Consider the following 20,337-nt stretch of genomic DNA (forward strand, 5'->3'; position numbering starts at 1 on the left):
TATATATATATCTTTCAATCTTCCCCATTACATTTCTCCTTTTTCTTCTCTCTTTTTCTTCTTCTCTTTTATAAAAAAAGTCACTGATGATGAAGAAACTAAAATCCAGTTCTGTTTTCTACTGAAGTGACTTAAAAGAAGAAGGAAAAAAAAAAAAGAAAATGTAAAACCAGTCTATGACTTAAATACTCCTAAACTTTTCTTGTTCTGTTGTTGCAATGTTCAACTGTACATTCTATCCATCCACACGCTGTGCAGTGTTCACCTTCTTCAGTCTGTCTCGGCCCCCACTGGTCTGGATGGCCTCCATCAAGTTACTGTGCAGAGATGTCTCTTTCTCAACAGATTTACAGAGGACAGGCTTGAACTTTTTAACGGGTCCGAACACCGTCACAGCCACAGGTCCGGCGTCCACGTTACTGTCCGATACTGTGGCTGAGGACTGCGGTTTCATGTCCTGACCTGTATCCTTCATGCCCTGTAACAAATAAATAATTATAGAAATAGAAATAGGATTGATTTCTGAAAATAAAAGAGGTGTCATATATTTCAAGTTTTACTTACATTTATGTGTTCTTGAGAGGTGATCTTTGGGGCTACGGGTGGTTTGAGGGATGAGTGCAGAGCAGGGGTTCTGGTTTGATCTGGTTTGACATATTCTTTCCTAATATTGTCCATCACTTTCTTTTGAAGGAATTCACTGTTGTTGTTCTTGACTGTTTTTGTGTCCAACACATCAGAACCTTCTTTGGTGAACGTGGTACGGTTTGAAAACCCTTCCTTGTCTAATTTCCCTTTTCCAAGATCTCTCTGACTATTTGACACATACTCTGGGTAGCTTGTGGAGCTTTTGGTACCAGGAAGGCTTGGAGTCACTTGAATGGAAGGTCCTGATCTCTGAACGCCAGCAACAGTCTGTGTTTCCAATGACTTGTTGGAGTCTGGGCCTTTGGGGATGCTAAAAGGTTGAACTGAAGTCTTTGGGGTGTACTTAGCGATGGCAGAAGCCACATATTTGCTTGAGGTTCGCCTGGATGGTTTGAGAAAGTTCAGCTGCTGCTGTTTTGAGTCTGCAGGTAGAGGAGGGGGAAGGGCAGGCTTACTTGGCAACGGAACATAACGCGACGCTGAACTCCTGCTCTCCACCTCAACCCCCTTTTTATTTGCGAGTGTGACAACGTTCCCAAGCTCTTTAGTTTCTTCCTTCACCACCACCATAGGTTGGACTGTCTTTGCGGGTTCAGCAACTGCACTTTGCACAGTTTTCTTTTCCACAGCAGAAGTACCGCTGAGACCACTGACGTTATCCTTAGTCTTATCAATCAGAGCTGTTCTGTGAATAACAGCATTGTCTTCTTTTTCATTGGAGCTCCAAAATGTTTTGGCTTTTTCACAAAGAGGAACACCCTCGTTAACTGCTGATTCAGATGATCGACCGCTTTTTTTATGGGAGATACCTACTGCCACCATATTTCCTTGATCATCTATCTTAATGGCACCAGTGCTTAGCGTCCTCGCTGGCTGAGTCGCAGCAGCTTGTACGTTCAAGGGTTTGGGAGGGACCACAGTAAAGGTCTTCATACCAAAGCGTGATGGGACGTTTTGAGTGATTTTACCTTGTGAAGTGCTAAAACTAGAGTTGTTCCGGGAAGCTCTTTGTATCTCTTTATTGTTTTCTGCAGGTAATGATATCTGAGTTACTGGTGAGAGATTACAGGTTGGTTTCTGTAATGACTGAGAATTACTTTTCAGAGGATCAGACTCCAGCTCAGTGGGCCTGCTGTTTTTCTGCACATCAGCATTAGATCTTGTAGTCAATGTTTGTTTCTCCTTTTTCACATTTTTTGTATCAGCACTACTCATCTGTTTCAAATTTGTCTCTGTTGTTTTCTCTTCCTTTTCAACACCCGTGGATTTGTTCTCTAGCGGTTTCTTCATCTGCTCAAATTGCTCAGAATTTGCACTGCTACTTTTTTGACTAACAGCAGCTGTATAAGCATTGTTGTTTTTGTTCTGTGGCTCCACATTGGATGGTTGACAAAAGCCTTGATCTGTAACAAAAATGAGTCAATGGACCAAAAATAGTATTTGCATTTAAATGTTATTTAACTGCAGTGAGATACAGACACGCCAGTCAGTCCATTTACCTTCCTGATCAGCTGACTCAGTCTTGGTGAGCAGTTTCACATCATCCTCCACACCATTATGTTCATACTCATCCAGTACTTCGTCTATGGCTGTAACTGGCACATACATGTCCACTAAAGACACGGGTATCTCATTACTGTCAGTGGACTTGGTAAACAGGGTGTCTTTTCCTGACACCATATTTGAGTGATCTAGAAAAAAAAAAGATAAAAAAAGATTAACTAAACTATTTTCAGGAAAGGGTCTGGCTGATTAAAATATAACTATTATTTTTTTGTTTAGGAAAAGAACATTCTTCTGGGAACTGTGAAGTGACATGTTTTACAACTGTTGGATGATGGTGTTTGGCAAAATATTATTTGTTGAACATATACAACTAGGCTGCTTCATTAAAGACAGAAATCAGTTTTAGTTGAACTGTGGCTTTTTGACATTCCCCTTCACCTGCGAGGTTTGTTTCCAAATCTGCCAGAGTCTGGTGGAGCTGAGCTGTGAGATCTGAGTCATCTTCAAAGCTGTTGACTGATTGCTTCTGAGGGCTGGTGTCAATCTGACTAAAAATGATACAAAAAAATGTGTGAAAGATAACTACACAAACATAAAGAACAACATGCAAATTTGATTCAACACAGACAAAAAAAGCTAAGTGCTCAGAAGGAATGGTCCAGTTTTAAAATAATTTGTTTTGTTATGTATGTAAATTAATTGATTTGCAAGAAACTGGTATGTCTGAAACTGGCATCAGTGTTATCACAAGTGTTATCAGGCAGCTGCCAGTGTCCAACAGTTAGTCAATAACAGTATAGAGCACAAGACACACAGGGTGCCTCATAGGCTATGTTTACACTGCAGGTCTTAATACTCTATTCAGATTTTTTTTTAAAAAAATCAGATCTTTTTGTGTGAACGTTCACATTACATTTTAAATGTGACCTGTATCAGACTCCAGTGTGAACGTTCCACAGCACTGATGTGACACGCGTGCGCAGTAAAAGACGTGCCGTCTCATCTGCCGGCTTGTTTGTTTACAGAGTTAGCGTGGATGCTACTTTTTGCACATCAAATCTGAAGTTGTTGTTTAATCTCAGAGCCAATTAAATAATTATCTGACCTGCTTGTTTAGTTCAGTGTTTATATCTGAACCTGCCTCTGACTGGATGCTCCAGTGAAACTTTTTTTATTTTCGGAAGAAAGGAACGAGCTGGGAATAAAGTATCGACTAACTTTAGGATCGATACGCTCCAGTCCAGGCTGGACGTCGTTATTATCTTACTAGCTACACCAGGGGTGCCCAAACATTTTCCCTGAGAGGGCCAAAATTAAAATCAATCTGAGGGCCGTGGACCAAACACAGTAATATAAGAAATGCAAATACTTCTTAAGTAAAGTTGTTTTATTTTTTTATGATAAAGCTAGCAGCCAGTGTGTTTGCCCACATTCTTTTTTTTCAGCCCATGGACTTGGAGAAAATTCAACATTCAACAGGCTCATGGGACTTGTCATAATTTAAAATTTGAAAGGTGTGCAAATCTAGATATGGGCTTAAATCTAATCTAAATGTCTTTTGTAATTGTATTTTATATTTAGACAGGTTTCCTACAATCTTAACATAATTCCAAGTAACCAGGACAACTGCTGGCGGGCCAAATCAAATGGCTTGGTGGGCCAATTTTGGCCCGCGGGCCACACTTTGGGCACCTCTGATCTACACGGAAAATTAAAAGTAAAAAGATGAAGCAAGTGGACTTCTGCTTTGGAGCTGTAAACACACGGAGCTACAGATTTAAACAGCGTGACATGAGGTTAGTGTCTTATCGATCCTTCACCCCCTCCTCACTGATGAAAAAGTCAGATGAATGTGACATGAGCGTTCACACTGCAGTCACTTTGAAAACATCAGATACATATCCGATTTAAAACCACATACTGAAATAGTCTGGGTTGGATTTGAAAAAAAAAAAAAAAATCGGATTTCTTGCGTTCAGACTGTCATAAAAAAATCTGATATGCGTCGCATGGGGCAAAAAAAAAAATCGCATTTGGGTCGCATTTGCCTGCAGTGTGAACATAGCCATAGACACATGAAATGGATATTAACAGCACTTAACACAGTTTGATAGGGTTGTGCTGAGTTTGTATAAAGCCAGGTGGTCATACTGTACAACTGCAGCATGTGGAACCTACAAACTCACAGTGGCTTGATGCGGGAACTGACAGGTACATGACAGCATACAAAGTTATGAGACTCTTCACAAAATACTGCGCCCTCTCTCACGATGTCTCAACAACTGGCATCAGTCACACAGCAGGTTCACCATCCTATGAATAAGCTGCCATTGCCTCTAGAGCAGAGGTAGCTGAATTTGGTGTAGTGCCATAATCAGGAAGCAAAGACAGATGAGTGGTGTGTGTCTGTTCAGCGATGAATCTGTTCTGCATTAACAAAAATAACCCTTGCGTGCTTATATGGTGGTGCTGAGGGAGAAGTTCTGCTAATGTTGTGGAGAGACACACCAATATGACTTCTTTTATTATAGTGTGTGACAGCACCATAGTACAGTCTGCCAACAGGCAACACTCATCCACACGAGGCAGGTGTGTTTGATTAGCTCTGCAAATAATCACTGCTTATATCCAAGCCTGCAGAGGTGCCACACCCTACTGATATGGGACCAGCAGTACGCCTGCACTGTTAACTATGTGGGGTATGATATTGTAATCCCTGCAATTTCACATGACCTTTAACATGTGCAGTTTCATTTCATTAACACCACTGCCTAGATGCTGAGCTTTTTTGTTAATGAGTGTAAAAGGACTGCAACAGTGTACAGAAAATAACATAAAACTGATGGATTTTTAGCTAGAGCTCCCCCATGAAAAAAAAATGCTATAAACAGTTCATTTAAGTTTAAATGCAGTTCAGAGGTAAAAGAATGCACAAATGTGAGTACATGTTTGTTCAAAGTTAGATTTCAGTTTTACTGAAGCTTGCTGGCTTTAAAGCACACTGCTTACTGCCTTCCTCTACTTTTTTGTGGTTTCCAAGCAGCATTCTTCAGAATTAGTGTCATATTAGCCATAACAAATTGAAGCAAGAAGGCCAAACCAAATATATATTTTTTTATTTTCAAGAAAACTTGGACTGGTCCTCTTTTCCTGACAGATTCTGAGAAAACATGGTTACAGTGCTTTCCTGGAATACTGACAAGTCAGGAACAGACCCTAGTTTCATCAAGTTTCTAAGAGTAAGAACATCAATCCAACATCCTTGGTCTGGGCATGCAACCATTACACAACTACCTAAGAAATATGGAGCAACATTTTTTAATAAAAAGGCTTTTGAATAAGGGTTTAAAACCATAAATACGAAAGCTCAGCATAAAAAAATAAGTGCATGTTTTGACTATAAATCAAAAACAATATAGTGGAGTTATTCTTGCTTATAATTTTACTGCTTACCGTAGAAGAGTGAAAAAAAAGTTTGCTGAAACTGTCACAAATCACACTGTAAAAATACAAGTGTGTGTGTGTGTGTGTGTGTGTGTGTGTGTGGTGAGGGGCAGCAAAGCTTTGCCATATACAATAATGTCAGTAACTATTTCTAAGTGAGTTTAAAGTTATATATGACACTGACAGCAGGGTGAATGACCCATGGTTAATTTTGGACAGAGGTGGGCACGGTCCCACTAACAAGAGAACAGATAATAGCAGGACAAATTTTTTTTGTTTAGCGGATTATATTTTTCACAAACTTCAAAAACTGTTAGCAGACCAATTAGTTCCCACTAAATTATGTGTTGCCAACTTTATGTCCGCTAACAGCCAACTAACATCTAACCAACAAACTAACATCAATAGGTTTGTGTTAGTCCCACTAGCTAACTGTTAGCGTTTGCTTTTTATATTTTTACATTTAGCACTTTAGCATTAAAGCTATATTTTTAGTTAGCGGATTGAGTTAGTGAAGCTAACCTTTTGCCCACCACTGGTTTTTATTTTAGACTAACCTGAAAATGTCAAGATCACAGGTGAGTGAAAGGTAAGAGCTGATTAAAAGACGATGCACTGAGTTTGCTGCTGATAAACAAAGTCCCTCCAATCTACCTGTGTTTTGATCTCCAGGTGGCACATCCCTCATCGCTGTCACTAGAAGTGTCTCTCGGTGGTTCCACAAGTTCCTCTCCTCTGCTTTCAATTCTTCCATCCACTGATAAACTCCCGTCAGGAGATGTCGGTTGGGTGTCGGACGGAGAGCTGGTGACGCCAGAGTCCTCGCCTTCTGCCATCACTTCAGAAGGTATGTAACCCTGGTCGGGCAGGCTGCTGCCAACACTGCTGCTGCCTAAAGATGAAGTCTCAACCTCAGGTGCAGTAGTTTCTTCTTTCTGGACTCTGGATGATGAGTTCTTCATTGAATGGATCCAAGCTAGGGGAGGATAGGAGAAATTCTTGGAATCAGTTTTGAGTGTTATTAAACCAATGAAAACAGTCCAAACTACAAAACAAAATCTCCCAGTAGTTTGGTTACTGTATGTTCAAAACTCGCTTAATGTAGGTTTGTTTACAGACAAATGCAATAAATCCAAATTTGATTTAGTTTTCTCTTTTGAAGTTTTGCACAAAATAAATTGTGCAAGTATAGCTCAGAAAGGGAGAGAACAGATATGTAAAAGAAACACAGGATGCAGAGTGTAGGGTTGGGCAATGTCGGCAAAAAAAATCATGATTAATCGTGGTATTTAGCCGATAATGATTAATTTGACGATTAATCCCCTGAAGTCTCTGGACACCCTCATGTCCTGGTCACAAGACCAATTTAGTAGGAAAGATTTGCTCTTCATAAAAACCTGTTCCAAATTGTGTCAAAATTACAGACTTCAGGCTGTACATCAAATCTTAAATTGTGCTGATAGATAAATAAATTACAGAATGTTTTTTTTAATGTTCATCATATTTGAAGCAGGGTGGAGCAGCGAGCGGTCTCTGCCTGGTGGCATTAATCATATTAATCGTCAAGTGCCAAAAAGTAATCGATTAATTTTTTTCTGATGATTAATTGCACACGATACGATTATGCCCAACCCTAGCAGAGTGAGGATTAAAAGAAAAAGCAAAAAGACCTATTTATGTTAGTTTTAACATATATTCTGACACCACACACCAAATACACTCAACATGCCTGAAGCACAACCACTTTTGGCATGCCAAAGTATTTTTATAATGTGTGGATGAACTTACTGTAAACAAACACTTCTAATTACATTTTTAACACAGTGTTTTAGGGTCAAAGAGAAGCGGGTATTGCCTTGTACCCTCTCATCTCTCCAGTACAGTCATGAGCTGGTCAGTCCTGTGGGTTTTGGGGGAACTTGTTTAGAGTGTCACCGATCTCATTGAACCATAGCCCAAGGGGATAAAAATCAATGTAGCATTTGTTTGCTTTTCTGCAGGCAGGCCGGCCGGCATGCATAGTCCTGGGAATTCAACTGGAGATTCTTTAAAATGATTTAAACAGAATGTGAACTAGTTTTTAAGTATCAGGTGTAGGTAAAAAAATGAGCATGGGTTTAAGCATTGTGCGTCCTGCTGGATTTGGGTTTGAGTATGCACGCGCGCGCGCATGTGTGTGTGTGTGTGTGTGTGTGTGTGTGTGTATCATCAGATTTGGGTTTCGTCCTAATGGTGCAGAGAGAACAGTCAGTTCCAGGAGATGTGGTGATGACTCACAGGGCTGTCCTCCCAGCTCCTTCCCAGCAACTGCTGAATCATGCCAGTTACAACCACGGTCATCACACATTCACACACAAAAAAATGCAAAGACATGCACACACACACACACACAAGCTGTGTCACCCTCTCCTACATGCCTATCCAAACACACAAAGTGTTCAAACCTGCAATTCAGAAAAGACCTTAAGTAGAAACGTCTGTTAAATACAATATAAACAAAACCAGTCTTCACTTAAAAAAACTGTCTTCCTTATAAAAATCTGATCATTCAGTTATTTTTTTTCTGAATACTCATTTTTTTATTCGGCAACAAAAAAGAATCCACTGTCACATTTCCAATTACAGAGTTTGCATCATACTCCAAAGGCTTTGAAGTTGCACATTCCTAATATGCATGTGACATTAAATAGACTTGCTGAAATGTTATAAGATCAAAGTATTTGAATTTTTCAGTCTGCTTGACTTCCAACTTTTTCTGTACTAACCTTATATTCACAGCATTCACACAGCACTGTCAGTTAAAAAAATAACTAATAACTTTACTAAATAAACCAACACCACAGCAAACACTATAATAAACCTAACATAGTGCTCAAAATGGTGACCAGTTTAGTTTTATAACAGTTTTCCTGGTAGATTTTTAGCCCAAATTGTATTAATTCAATAGTGCAACCTATAACAGACACCTACAACAGGCACATTTGACATTTGGAATCTCACCAAGCATTAGAAATACATCTGAAAGGCTAAAAAAAGATATTTTGAAGTAAGAGTTTTGTGGAAACGTTACGAACAATAAAATCTTATCTGTACTAGATTCTGATGAATAGGAGCGTAATTCAGATTCATTTGACAAACTACAGGCTGGTCCAATCTGGGCCAAGCCCAAAGTAGATCGCAGCCATCTGAAAACTCCTGACTCAAAAGTTTCAGAGCAAAATGTTTTTATAAACCCCAATATTGTCATCATTTTCTCGTTACACAATTCTGGCAAAAATTCTGAAGGATTGCCACAGGCTGTACTGTGCTACAGCCTTCTCTTACTGCCATTTGCACTTGCAAATAAATTAGATCAATTTACATACCCAAATAAAAGAAACTGACAACAGTGTAAAGATTTGATGTTTTGGGGATTGGAGCTCTTAAGTTGGCAACAACAAACTTTGGTCTTAGCTTTGTTTCAACTAACTGTTAGCTCATCAATTCAGTCAGAATAAAACTGAGAACTGAGAACCTTTAAAGCGCTAAGAACAGGTATGTTAATACTGTTCATAATCTGTCCACAGAACTCAACTTTAAAGATATGAACAATTGCTTTAACACAGCTGTCACACACAAACATTGTTTAAAAAAATTAATACGAGGAATTCATGTAGAAAAACAGTTTACGACAAGAGCTCGTGTTACTGTCCTTTAAATTATATAAGAGCTCTTATCTGATAAAAGTAACATGCTTTGCGTAAATTACAACCCTCCCATGCTATCTGCAACGCCAGCCTTCTTTTGGGTTTCAAGTTTTTAAGCCAAGCCTTTAAACGAGTCACTGAGAGAAAAACATTCACTGTCCTATCGATCTGAAGCTATCACAAAGATTTGCTATATCACATTGCCTTGCCCGACTGCCCTCTGACCACATTCTGTCCACTTGCAGTTCAACTCAGCACTGATCTCACAAACTACTGGCAACCAGAAAATAACAAAAGGTATTAAAAAAACACTTTATACAGAATACATACTTTTGTTTAGACAAAAAAACAATAAAAAAGCTAAACTGGCAACTAACACATCAAGTTAAACGCTTGTTGTAAAAATAAAACTGAAGAGAACTACTGAATCATTGAGAATAGCTGTCAAATAAATGAGAACTAAAGAAAAGGTTCTGCAGAGATGAGACAGGCTACAGAAACTCTAAATAGGTTGAAGAAAAGGGGGATGGCAGGATGACAAAAGTTTGGAGCCAGAGAAAAAGACTTCAGAAGCGTTTGGTACGCAGACGTACAGGTCCACAGCAGTACACTACAAAGGAAGGAGCAGAGAAAAGAAAAGATGAGATTTGAAAGGAAACCAATCACGTAGCAACAATGGGAAATGAAAAACATTAGCAAAAAAAATCTAAATATTTAAGTCATCTGGCATTATAAGACAGAAAATGTGCAAAAACATCAAAATATTGGAATGTATTGTTTATATGTAGCAAAAAATGGCCCTCCAGTTGATTAGTTTGTCCTCAGTCCCAACCTTTAGAACCCTGAAAAACAAAGTATCTGAGAAGTGAACCTAGTCTGACCTAAGAACTCAGCAGTCCAAGTCAATGAAGGAGAGACTCTACATCTGAGGATAAATACATAAACACAAACTGCATAGAAACTGTGATTTAGACAAATAAAATAAGAAATAAAAAGTCAATAGAGCTCTTTTTAAGAAATTAGGAAAACAAGGAAAACACAGCTATAGTTCAAGAAGAAATATGCATGGAGGACCCATTTCCTCCACCTCCATGTGATCATCTGGGTTTACATTGTTTGAAGGGTCAACTGGAGGAATTACATTAATTGTTCCGCATGTCCTGGATTAAAGAAAAAAAATGCATGCAGGTGGGAAAGATTCTGGTCGTGTTTGAAAAACCAAATATTGTAACACAACTATAACTGTAGACATATCAAATTAAACATTTAATTAATATTAATCAGTTGTCTGTTTTTTTTAATATGTATATTATTTATTTCTTTTTTGTTGTTTATCTTTGTCATTCTCTGGTTACAAAAGACTGAAATGTTGGACTATGATATCAGTTTGCTTAACCACTACAACTACCTACAAAAATCTGAAATTTTGGCTCATATACTGCATGCAAATGCAAAAGGATTGCATAAAACTGATAGTAAATTACAACAGTTGGAGTGTATTTGTTTTCTGGGAGTCTAAATTTCCAAATTAGGAGGGTTTAAAGTATAAGTACAATATGTCAGTATTAAATTAATCACAGATATTTTATAAGGTAGACAGTATGACAAGATTAATGAGCACCAATAACCTAACAGTGCTAATGGGTCAGTATAAAGGATGATCACCGGTTTTTAATAACTTGGTGTGTGGATAGAAGAATAATTACATTGGTTTTTAAGATGATATAAAGCAGTCCCTGATAGTAACATATTGATTTAAAAAGGTTGCATCTTGAGAAGTGACTTATTTGTGTAGTTTCTTTTTCCTTTAAACAAAATGTGTCATTCCTGCTGCCCCAGGCTAACCACATTTTAAGTGTGTCTAACTGTGGGTAAAACTGTTGTAAAGACAGATTTATACACAGTCTTTCAGCACTATTTCTGTTTTTTACCACAATAAACACATTTTCCCTGATGAAAAACACAAAGCACTGTACATATTAGCAGTTTCATAAAATTAATTTTAAACATTATTATGTCATCACATTCTATTTTTATTTCAAGTAATTGTCTGCTGTTGACAGAATCGTTATATTTGCACTGTTATTCTGCCTAAGGAACTGATAACCAATCAACTTGTTTATACTCGGTCAGGAAAAGGACGTCCCCGACCCGCTGTCTCACGTTGTATAACACAAACTTGCCTGGTGTCCACCAGATTGTCCTTTGGTTGCCTTAAAGTGTCTGTGACTTAATTTTTTTTATAATAAGTATCAATGTATTTTTGGAAAGATGACATTGATAACATTTTGTAAAATAGATTTCACGCCACTGAAATGAACAGTTGTTGAGATATTTGCATGTGAAGAAACAGGAAGTGGTGTCAAAGGGGAATGTCTGAATGTAAACAGAATGTTGCTAAAATGGCTAACATCACAGACTGTAGAGAAAAATGGTGATGTTTCTTTAGAATTTTTTAATCATTATCATAGAGAGATGAGAAAGAGTTATAGTTCAAATAATATTGTTTCAATAAACAAAAACGGGGAGTTTTCTTTCTCAAAGAGTTCCCCTTTAATGTCACTTCCTGTTTCACTTTAGCTGTGCAAAATTCAAAAGAAAGTATGCCAATTATGTGACATAACGGGTCAAATCATGTTATGCCAAGCTATAAATACACTCACCGGCCACTTTATTAGGTACACCACGCTAGTAACGGGTTGGACCCCCTTTTGCCTTCAGAACTGCCTCAATTCTTCGTGGCATAGATTCAACAAGGTGCTGGAAGCATTCCTCAGAGATTTTGGTCCATATTGACATGATGGCATCACACAGTTGCCGCAGATTTGTCGTGCACATCCATGATGCGAATCTCCCGTTCAACCACATCCCAAAGATGCTCTATTGGATTGAGATCTGGTGACTGTGGAGGCCATTTGAGTACAGTGAACTCATTGTCATGTTCAAGAAACCAGTCTGAGATGATTCCAGCTTTATGACATGGCGCATTATCCTGCTGAAAGTAGCCATCAGATGTTGGGTACATTGTGGTCATAAAGGGATGGACATGGTCAGCAACAATACTCAGGTAGGCTGTGGCATTGCAACGATGCTCAATTGGTACCAAGGGGCCCAAAGAGTGCCAAGAAAAGATTCCCCACACCATGACACCACCACCASCAGCCTGAACCGTTGATACAAGGCAGGATGGATCCATGCTTTCATGTTGTTGACGCCAAATTCTGACCCTACCATCCGAATGTCGCAGCAGAAATCGAGACTCACTTCCAATCTTCTCTTGTCCAATTTCGATGAGCTTGTGCAAATTGTAGCCTCAGTTTCCTGTTCTTAGCTGAAAGGAGTGGCACCCGGTGTGGTCTTCTGCTGCTGAAGCCCATCTGCCTCAAAGTTCGACGTACTGTGCGTTCAGAGATGCTCTTCTGCCTACCTTGGTTGTAATGGGTGGTTATTTGAGTCACTGTTGCCTTTCTATCAGCTCGAACCAGTCTGCCCATTCTCCTCTGACCTCTGGCATCAACAAGGCATTTCCGCCCACAGGACTGCCGCTCACTGGATGTTTTTTTCTGTTTCGGACCATTCTCTGTAAACCCTAGAGATGGTTGTGCGTGAAAATCCCAGTAGATCAGCAGTTTCTGAAATACTCAGACCAGCCCTTCTGGCACCAACAACCATGCCAYGTTCAAAGGCACTCAAATCACCTTTCTTCCCCATACCGATGCTCGGTTTGAACTGCAGGAGATTGTCTTGACCATGTCTACATGCCTAAATGCATTGAGTTGCCGCCATGTGATTGGCTGATTAGAAATTAGGTGTTAACGAGCAGTTGGACAGGTGTACCTAATAAAGTGGCCGGTGAGTGTATATTTTATTTGATTTTTTTTGTATTTCATGGATATGCATGTCACAGGCACTTTAACAGCAGGCTCCAACGACCTTGAGGCTACAGCTCCTGGAAGCCACTTCTGAAATAGAGGGCCGAAACATGGTCCATACAGATTCCATGTCCCTAACCTCCACTGAGACAAACCAGTGAGATCTTTTCACTGATACATTCGGGCAACACTGTCAGGCTAAAGAGAAAGTGAAAAGTTTGAGTTTATAAATTTATGGATAGTTGAGCATCATCTGCTACAGCCTGTCTATTAAACGAGTCTTCTACTACTTAAACCTTCATCTTCCACTTATATTTACCAAACTTTTCAAGTCTCTCATTTTCCTCTTCATTACCCTGTTTTTCTCTCTAAAAAATCTGCCTATACTCTGTTTTCTGAACTTTATTCTAGTACTAATTTTGCATCTTTATTGAGGTCCGTGGATCTCTCATCTACTTCTCTTTTAGACACGTCAACGCTATCTTATTTTGCCACAGAGAATATTCTGGGTTATGTGTAAGTCAATCTAAGGGCATCCGAAGGTCAATAAGTTTAAATCTGTGACAGATTTATCAACCTTTGTATCTACCAACTGTCAGAATTTCTGTATTTTTATGTGTACGAAAGAGATAGAAAGAAAAAAAAGGAAAATACGAGGTGAAGAGATAGATAAAACATTAGAGGTTGATAAGCCCAAGTGAAAAACAAGAACGCCATTGTCTCAAACTGTGATGAAAACCAGCTCCACTAGTTTCTGTCTTTCACACACAAACAAGCTCCCTTTCTTTAAGAGTTCGTCACTTCTGACAGTAAAAGTGTCAGATGCTGCTGCAGAGTGACAGCTCAGCTCTCCGGGGCAGACAGGTAGGAAACCTCTACGGGCAGCGTGCAACTGTTTTACTGCTTTATCACTGTCAGGAGCTCAGTGATAAACAGATGAGAATAGTTTTCTCCTCAATGGTATACTTGCTTTTAAAATCTAGCTTTAATTCAAAGTGTGATAAAATAAATGTTGTGGACAATAAAGCTAGTACTCTGCAGGATTTTACACTCAAGAACAATTAAAAGTATGTTTGACCTATAAATCTGTTTGGATGCCATATTTGGGCGCTGTGGCTTGTTGGGTAAAGCAGTTGTTCTATAATAGAGGTCAGACGTTTGTTTCCAGCATTAAGTCTTGTTTCAAAGACGTGTGATCCATCGGTGTATGAATGTGACCAAATCCCTCAGCCTATTCAGATTAGCTTTGCAGAGATGTAGAAGAGTGCTGTATGAACGTGTGTGTGGATGGGTAAATGAGAACTGATGGTGTTGTAAAACACTTTGTGTTCTGGTTAGCTAGAAATATGTTATACAAGTACAGTCCATTTATTATATTATTACTATTATGAGTTAATACGTCTTGAATTAACAATTTCCCTCAGTTTTACATTTTACATAGGAATCTACATCCCTAATGCATAATCTTAGATGCAGGTGGTTATGTCAAATAGTAATTCCTCTGAACTGTGATGGACACCATCATTTCAATGTGCAAACTCCAAAATGTTGATTTGCCCTTTTATAAGTGTCCTCCTTTTTTTATTTAGGATTTTTTTTCCAGACAAATAGGTCTTGGAACAACTCCCCTTTTCAGAATATCAGTCATGTTTAAAATTATTGTCAGAAACAGTGTCAGCTTTAAACAATTATTTTCACTTTGAATTATTCCCCTTCCTTTTTCCTGTATCCGTCTCACAATTTAACTTGGATTTTGTTAGTAATTAGTTAAAATAATTTAAAAAAATGGTTTTGTGAACATGAACACTGATGTAAACTTTTAAAAGTTAATAAAAAGAATAAACTGAACTAACCCCGATGGATTGACGCGGTCCAGATCAATTCAGTAACAAATAATTAATGCTTGTTCAACAACCTGTTTCTGAATGTATTCAATTATTTTTTTTACTGTCTTATATGTTACTTACCGGTACACTTTAGGCTTAAAGGGTAACCTTTTCTAATTGAATAAAAGTATATTAAAAGATCAGTTTTATGCTTTTCTGTATTTGAATCAAATTAAAACGTCTTTAAATGCTTTGTTTTTATACCGTCTAATATGGAGTTAAACCAGTGACAGCTTACATTGATATTGAAATAGAGATTTGACATTGAAAATGAAACATTGAAAAAAAGAACAATGAAAAGATTTTGGCATTGCAACTTTAAAATGCCAAAATCTTTTCAATGTTCTTTTTTTCAATGTTTCATTTTTCAGTGTTTCATTTTTTAATGTTGGATTTTTCAATGACAATGTTTTATTTTTCAATGTTTCTTTTTTCAGTGTTTCATTTTTCAATGTCAAATCTCTATTTCAATATCAATGTAAGCTGTCGCTGGTTTAACTCCATAATCTAACAGATATTTACCCATTCCACTGTGACGACTGTTCTCCACTTCATCCAATTTCAGGTTCAGCGCCAACTCTGTGTCTGACCTGGAACTACTGTCAGAGTTCATGTCCTGATCTTTTTGGCCCGGTGAGCTGATGGATTCTTTTGCTGTGGACTGGACCTTCACAGAACCGCTTTCTGTGCTAGCAGTGCTGCAGGGAGAACCGGCCTGTTCGAGGTCAACATCAGAGTCGTCAAGGCTGCGGCTGAACTCCGAGCTGGAATCCTGCACGGCCAGGCTGTCGGTGGTGCTGCTGCTCAGGGACGGAGAGCTGGGAGTTGGAGTGACGTTGCGCACAGGCAGAGGCTGAACCGTTCTTTTGCGGGGAGATGGTTTCACGGTTTGTACAACAACTGAAACATCAGGCACTGCGGCTGACTGTGCCACCTTGTTGCGGCTGGCTGGGGTGGGTATTTGGTCGGTAGAAGGAGCAGTAGGTGCTGAAGTGTCATCAGAAGTCTGGGCGATGCAGGGTGGAGTGGGAGGCGGAGCTGGAGCCTTTCTTTTCCTTTGGCTTTCTAATGCAAGGTCCACCTGACAAACATGTTAAAGTAAAGAAGGTACAAAAGGACAAAGTTAATTTATATAAGCACTGTGTGTGTGTGTTTAGGAGAGTTAAACATAAATTATTCAGTAAATTTAGATGTCAGGATTAAAACAGAGTTTACTATCAAGCAATCAAACTGAGTGGAGTTCTGGCAGAGGTCTAAGTCTTTGGCCTATTACAGCGTCAACATTCCTTTTAAATTATTGTGCAAAGGAGGCATATAAGGTCTGCCAACAAGTCATGATGCTGTATTATTTTGACAAAACACTTATCTGTGCATTTTACTGTGGTATTTCCTATTTTTTTTGAGCAACTCAATCACTATTTAAGTATAATACGGTTGCACAAGTTTACATTAACTTCAGGGATGTGACAGCTCATTTATCAGCAACATAAAGAAAAATGACTGTACTTTGCGCTGCATTTTTTAAAACCAAATTAAGTTCAGTTTAAATGCTACAATCCAGACAAGACCTCAATGAAAAAAAAATCCACCAACTGATATATTTATGCAGCTGTCAATCTGAACCTGAAATGAAAAGTAAACTAAAACCAAAACAAACGCTTTTTTAAAATAAATGTACCGCCCATTTCTACTTTATTTGTCTCTCTATAAAACTCTCAAGACATGCCCAGAGCTGCATAAAATGTTGCATCATTCAACAAGGCAAGAAAGAGATCAAGCCACCTTGCCTTCCCACAGGCACACTGGGTTCAAACATGAACTCAGTGAACTCACTGCATGGGATGCTATAGAAATCCATTTGGCCCCCCAACTGGTAGTCTCCATCTTCACTGCTCTCCTGTTTTCTTCCTCTTGTTTTCATACTATATATAAACAAATAGAAAAACTACAGTGGAAGTGGGCCAAAGTTGAGAGGCAGTGAACAATGGACCTGCCAATAAAATGGATGTGTGTCTGTGTTCAATTCAATTCAATAATACTTTATTGATCCCAGAGGGAAATTAGGTGTTGTGTGTGCATTTATTTATTCAATTCAATTCAAAAATACTTTATTGATCCCAGAGGGAAATTAGGTGTTGTTATCTTTACGTTTGCATAATGGTGTATCCTGCAGCGTAAGACTGGAGTTGGACTTTGCCCTAAAACAGACACCAGAAACTGCAACGCACAAGCAAGTGCACACACATTCTTACATATGAGAATACAGAAATCATATTTGGAGTTGTGTTGAAATGTATATCAGGGGTGTCAAACTCCAGTCCTCGAGGGCCGCTATCCTGCATGTTTTAGAGGTTTTCCAGCTCCAACACACCTGATTCAGTGATTGAATTAACTCTTCAAATTGGGCAGAAGCCTGTTAATYACCCAGCGATCAAAACCAGGTGTGTTGGAGCAAGAAAACCTCTAAAACATGCAGGATAGCGGCCCTCGAGGACAGGAGTTTGACACCCCTGGTATAGATGAACATGTCAGGAAGGGTTAAATAACTGTTGCTCTCTTAGGCTTATGACGCCAAAACTGGGAATGCAACATGCACTCAAGAACTCAAGATAAAACTTTGAATTATACTGAACCACATTCAAAGTCAAAATATACTGTAAGTTATACAAACAATGGGCCTCATGCAAGAACATTTTCATATTCTTATACTAAATTTCTCTTGTGTATGCAGCTGCTCGCACACGAAGAGAAGAGATTTGTACAATTACCACCCTAAAAACCACCATATAAGGCTGTGTTTCCTGCCCCAGATACCAGGAAGTGTCCATTCATAAATGACATCGCAAAGTAAAAAGAAGAACTTTACAAGTTCGGAGATTGAAGTCCTGCTCTCAGAGATCCAGAAAAGAAAACCTGTCATTTTTAGCAGCGTCAGCTGTGGAATTAAAGTAGGACCTGCTAAAGCTGAGGAATGAAATTTGCTGTTGTGTCTCCCATGGGTAATATACAGTCACAGAAATAAAAATCTAAATCTAATTCATCTCTCTCTAGTCCAGCTCTGGTTTTCCTTTGGTCAAATATTTTTAATTTAAGTGTAAACAACTAACTGTGTTACATAGTTTTCATTTATTCAGAAGAGCAGTTGCAACTCAAAATATCTTCAAACTAATGCAATATAAAGTTTTTAGAGAAGAAAATCAATCTGGATAACAGCAGACTGACTGCATGTAAAATATACGACAGGTCTGGACCACTTGTGAATTTTGTTCGTATCTGAAAAAAAATTTAGAATACGAGATAATTGGTGAATGCCATAAACTCTCCTAAATCACGCACACGCACAACTTAAAAACAAATCTGTTTGTTCGAAAGGTTCTTATATGAGGCCCATTGAGGTCTGAACAAAGTGTACTTATTGTAAAAAAATAATTCAGTAGTAGTATTATCAGAGGCAGTATTTAGTGTTTTCCAATGTCACCACAGCCTTTTTATGCTTTAATGCCTTTAAAGGATAATTCAGATACTTTGAAGTGGAATTTGATGGGAAGGTAATAACTGCTTACCTGTTGTTATATCTCTAAAAAACCTCAGTTTGAGAAACAGACTTTAGTTCTACCAGTCTGACAAGCTAATGGCTAGTCTGAACAGTGACAAAAGTAGATTGCTGCAGTCTTAAAATAACATCAGTCTCAAAAAGCACTATTGTAGACTTTTATTCACAACCACCATTTTACAGTACACAAAGATTCTGATAGAAATATTTCAATTTTATAGCTTAAGGTGCTCAATGTAACATTGAAAGTGCAACAGCTAGGTAGATATCAAATACCAAAAGATTTAGATTGGTGTGATTTTGGTTACTTCTTATTAGTTCTTTGATTTTTCCTTTTCTGTGTCTTTGGATCCTAGTGTTCCGTAAAAATGTAGTTCAGTTTTTTTCCAGATCAGTGATTTTCCCTGTGCCATCCTCCTCCTCCAACTCCTCCTCAGTCAGCTCCCCCAGTGTTTTTCCAGTCAGCCTGCCACTCTCACCTGTTTCCAGCTTGTCTCTCCAATCAACCCAGCCCTAGTCTCTTCCATCACCACCTCAGCAGTGTATTAGTGGTTCCCATGCAATAAGTCTGGAGTCGCTTTGTATTTTTCCAGTGTGAGTTTGCTGCCATGTCAGGCTTTTGTTTTATTTTAGGTAAATAAAGTTTTTGGATTTAGACTTTATCGTGTCTGCCTGCAAACCTGGGTTCCATACCTCTTGTGACAGTAACAGAATTCTTTGGACATAATTGGAAAAGGCAAAACTGACAGTAATGTAAGGGTTTTTAAAATAGTGTTTTGAAATTAGTTGTTCAAAGACAGCATAAATCTATTTTAGCCTTGCTTGGCCTAGCCAGGGGTCAAAATAAGGGTCTTTACGTTGTCCGGGACAACCTTTTTCATTTCAGATAACCAGATCCCACCTCCTGGTTGTGCGGTGGACAACCAAGTAATAGGAACGAGATTGAATTTCTCAGCCTGCAACGGATGTCCTTCATTTGTTAAAATGAAAGGGGGAAAAACTCTTTAAGTCATCCAGGTATTAAACTGACAGTTCTTTCAAACAATAAAGAGAACCACAGTCAAGGTTCTACTCAATCAGAGCAGAGCAGGGTGAGTCGTGCTGTCTTGTCAGTCTGCACAGTCTTGAGTCAGACGGCAGGTGAAAGCTCTCAGCATTTCCTGGACTCCTTCCAATGAGGATTACGTATTTTGTTATATTTCTGAAAGCACCTCGTAAGCATTTCCACCACTGTGTGTTCACACGCACAACAAAATTGCGAGAGATCATTTGACCGTAGTTTTCTAAGTGGAGGCTCTGAGGCTGCTTGACTGCATCTCCTCCTGCAATGTGCCTCCAACTTGCCTGGGACTTGCATGAAATGTCCCTTTTAAAGAACTAAACCTGAACAAGCTGCTATGTTAGTTAAATTTTCTTCTATATGATTTGTGAGGCCAAGAGCCCTACATTTAAGCATATTGATCAGACATGACCACCCACGGAGGATTGAACCCGACAGCGTTACCACTCATTTATTCTTTTGAAGGACTCTTCATGGGTCAGGCCCTTTGTAACAGGACAGCATTACAGTGCTAATGTGGAATGTGAAATGGAGTGTGTAAGAAAAGAGGATGACACTGCGTGTGTGTGTGTGTGTGTGTGTACGTGTTCGGGCTTGCTAACATGCATGAGCATATTTACAAATGGTTCTGTAAGCGCAAATGTGTGTGCATGCATGTGCATGTCATAGATAATAATAGCAG

The 20,337-nt window shown here is 38.8% G+C and overlaps 1 protein-coding gene across 6 annotated transcripts in view; it reads right to left on the bottom strand.

Moving 5' to 3' along the window:
• cobl (cordon-bleu WH2 repeat protein) overlaps window positions 1–20,337 on the bottom strand; it is a 75,271-nt gene that overhangs the window by 5,460 nt on the left and 49,474 nt on the right. For all 6 annotated transcript variants that reach the window (XM_014003405.1, XM_014003407.1, XM_014003406.1 and 3 more), the window contains 6 exons: window positions 15,565–16,123; window positions 6,253–6,574; window positions 2,593–2,702; window positions 2,148–2,339; window positions 565–2,051; window positions 266–478 (listed from right to left, as the gene is read on the bottom strand). In XM_014003405.1, coding sequence (XP_013858859.1) covers window positions 266–478; window positions 565–2,051; window positions 2,148–2,339; window positions 2,593–2,702; window positions 6,253–6,574; window positions 15,565–16,123 — 2,883 coding nt within the window. The remainder of the gene's footprint in view (window positions 1–265; window positions 479–564; window positions 2,052–2,147; window positions 2,340–2,592; window positions 2,703–6,252; window positions 6,575–15,564; window positions 16,124–20,337) is intronic.

Source organism: Austrofundulus limnaeus, unplaced genomic scaffold (assembly GCF_001266775.1).
Source record: "Austrofundulus limnaeus strain Quisiro unplaced genomic scaffold, Austrofundulus_limnaeus-1.0 Scaffold18, whole genome shotgun sequence".
In the NCBI taxonomy this organism is placed as follows: Eukaryota; Metazoa; Chordata; class Actinopteri; order Cyprinodontiformes; family Rivulidae; genus Austrofundulus; species Austrofundulus limnaeus.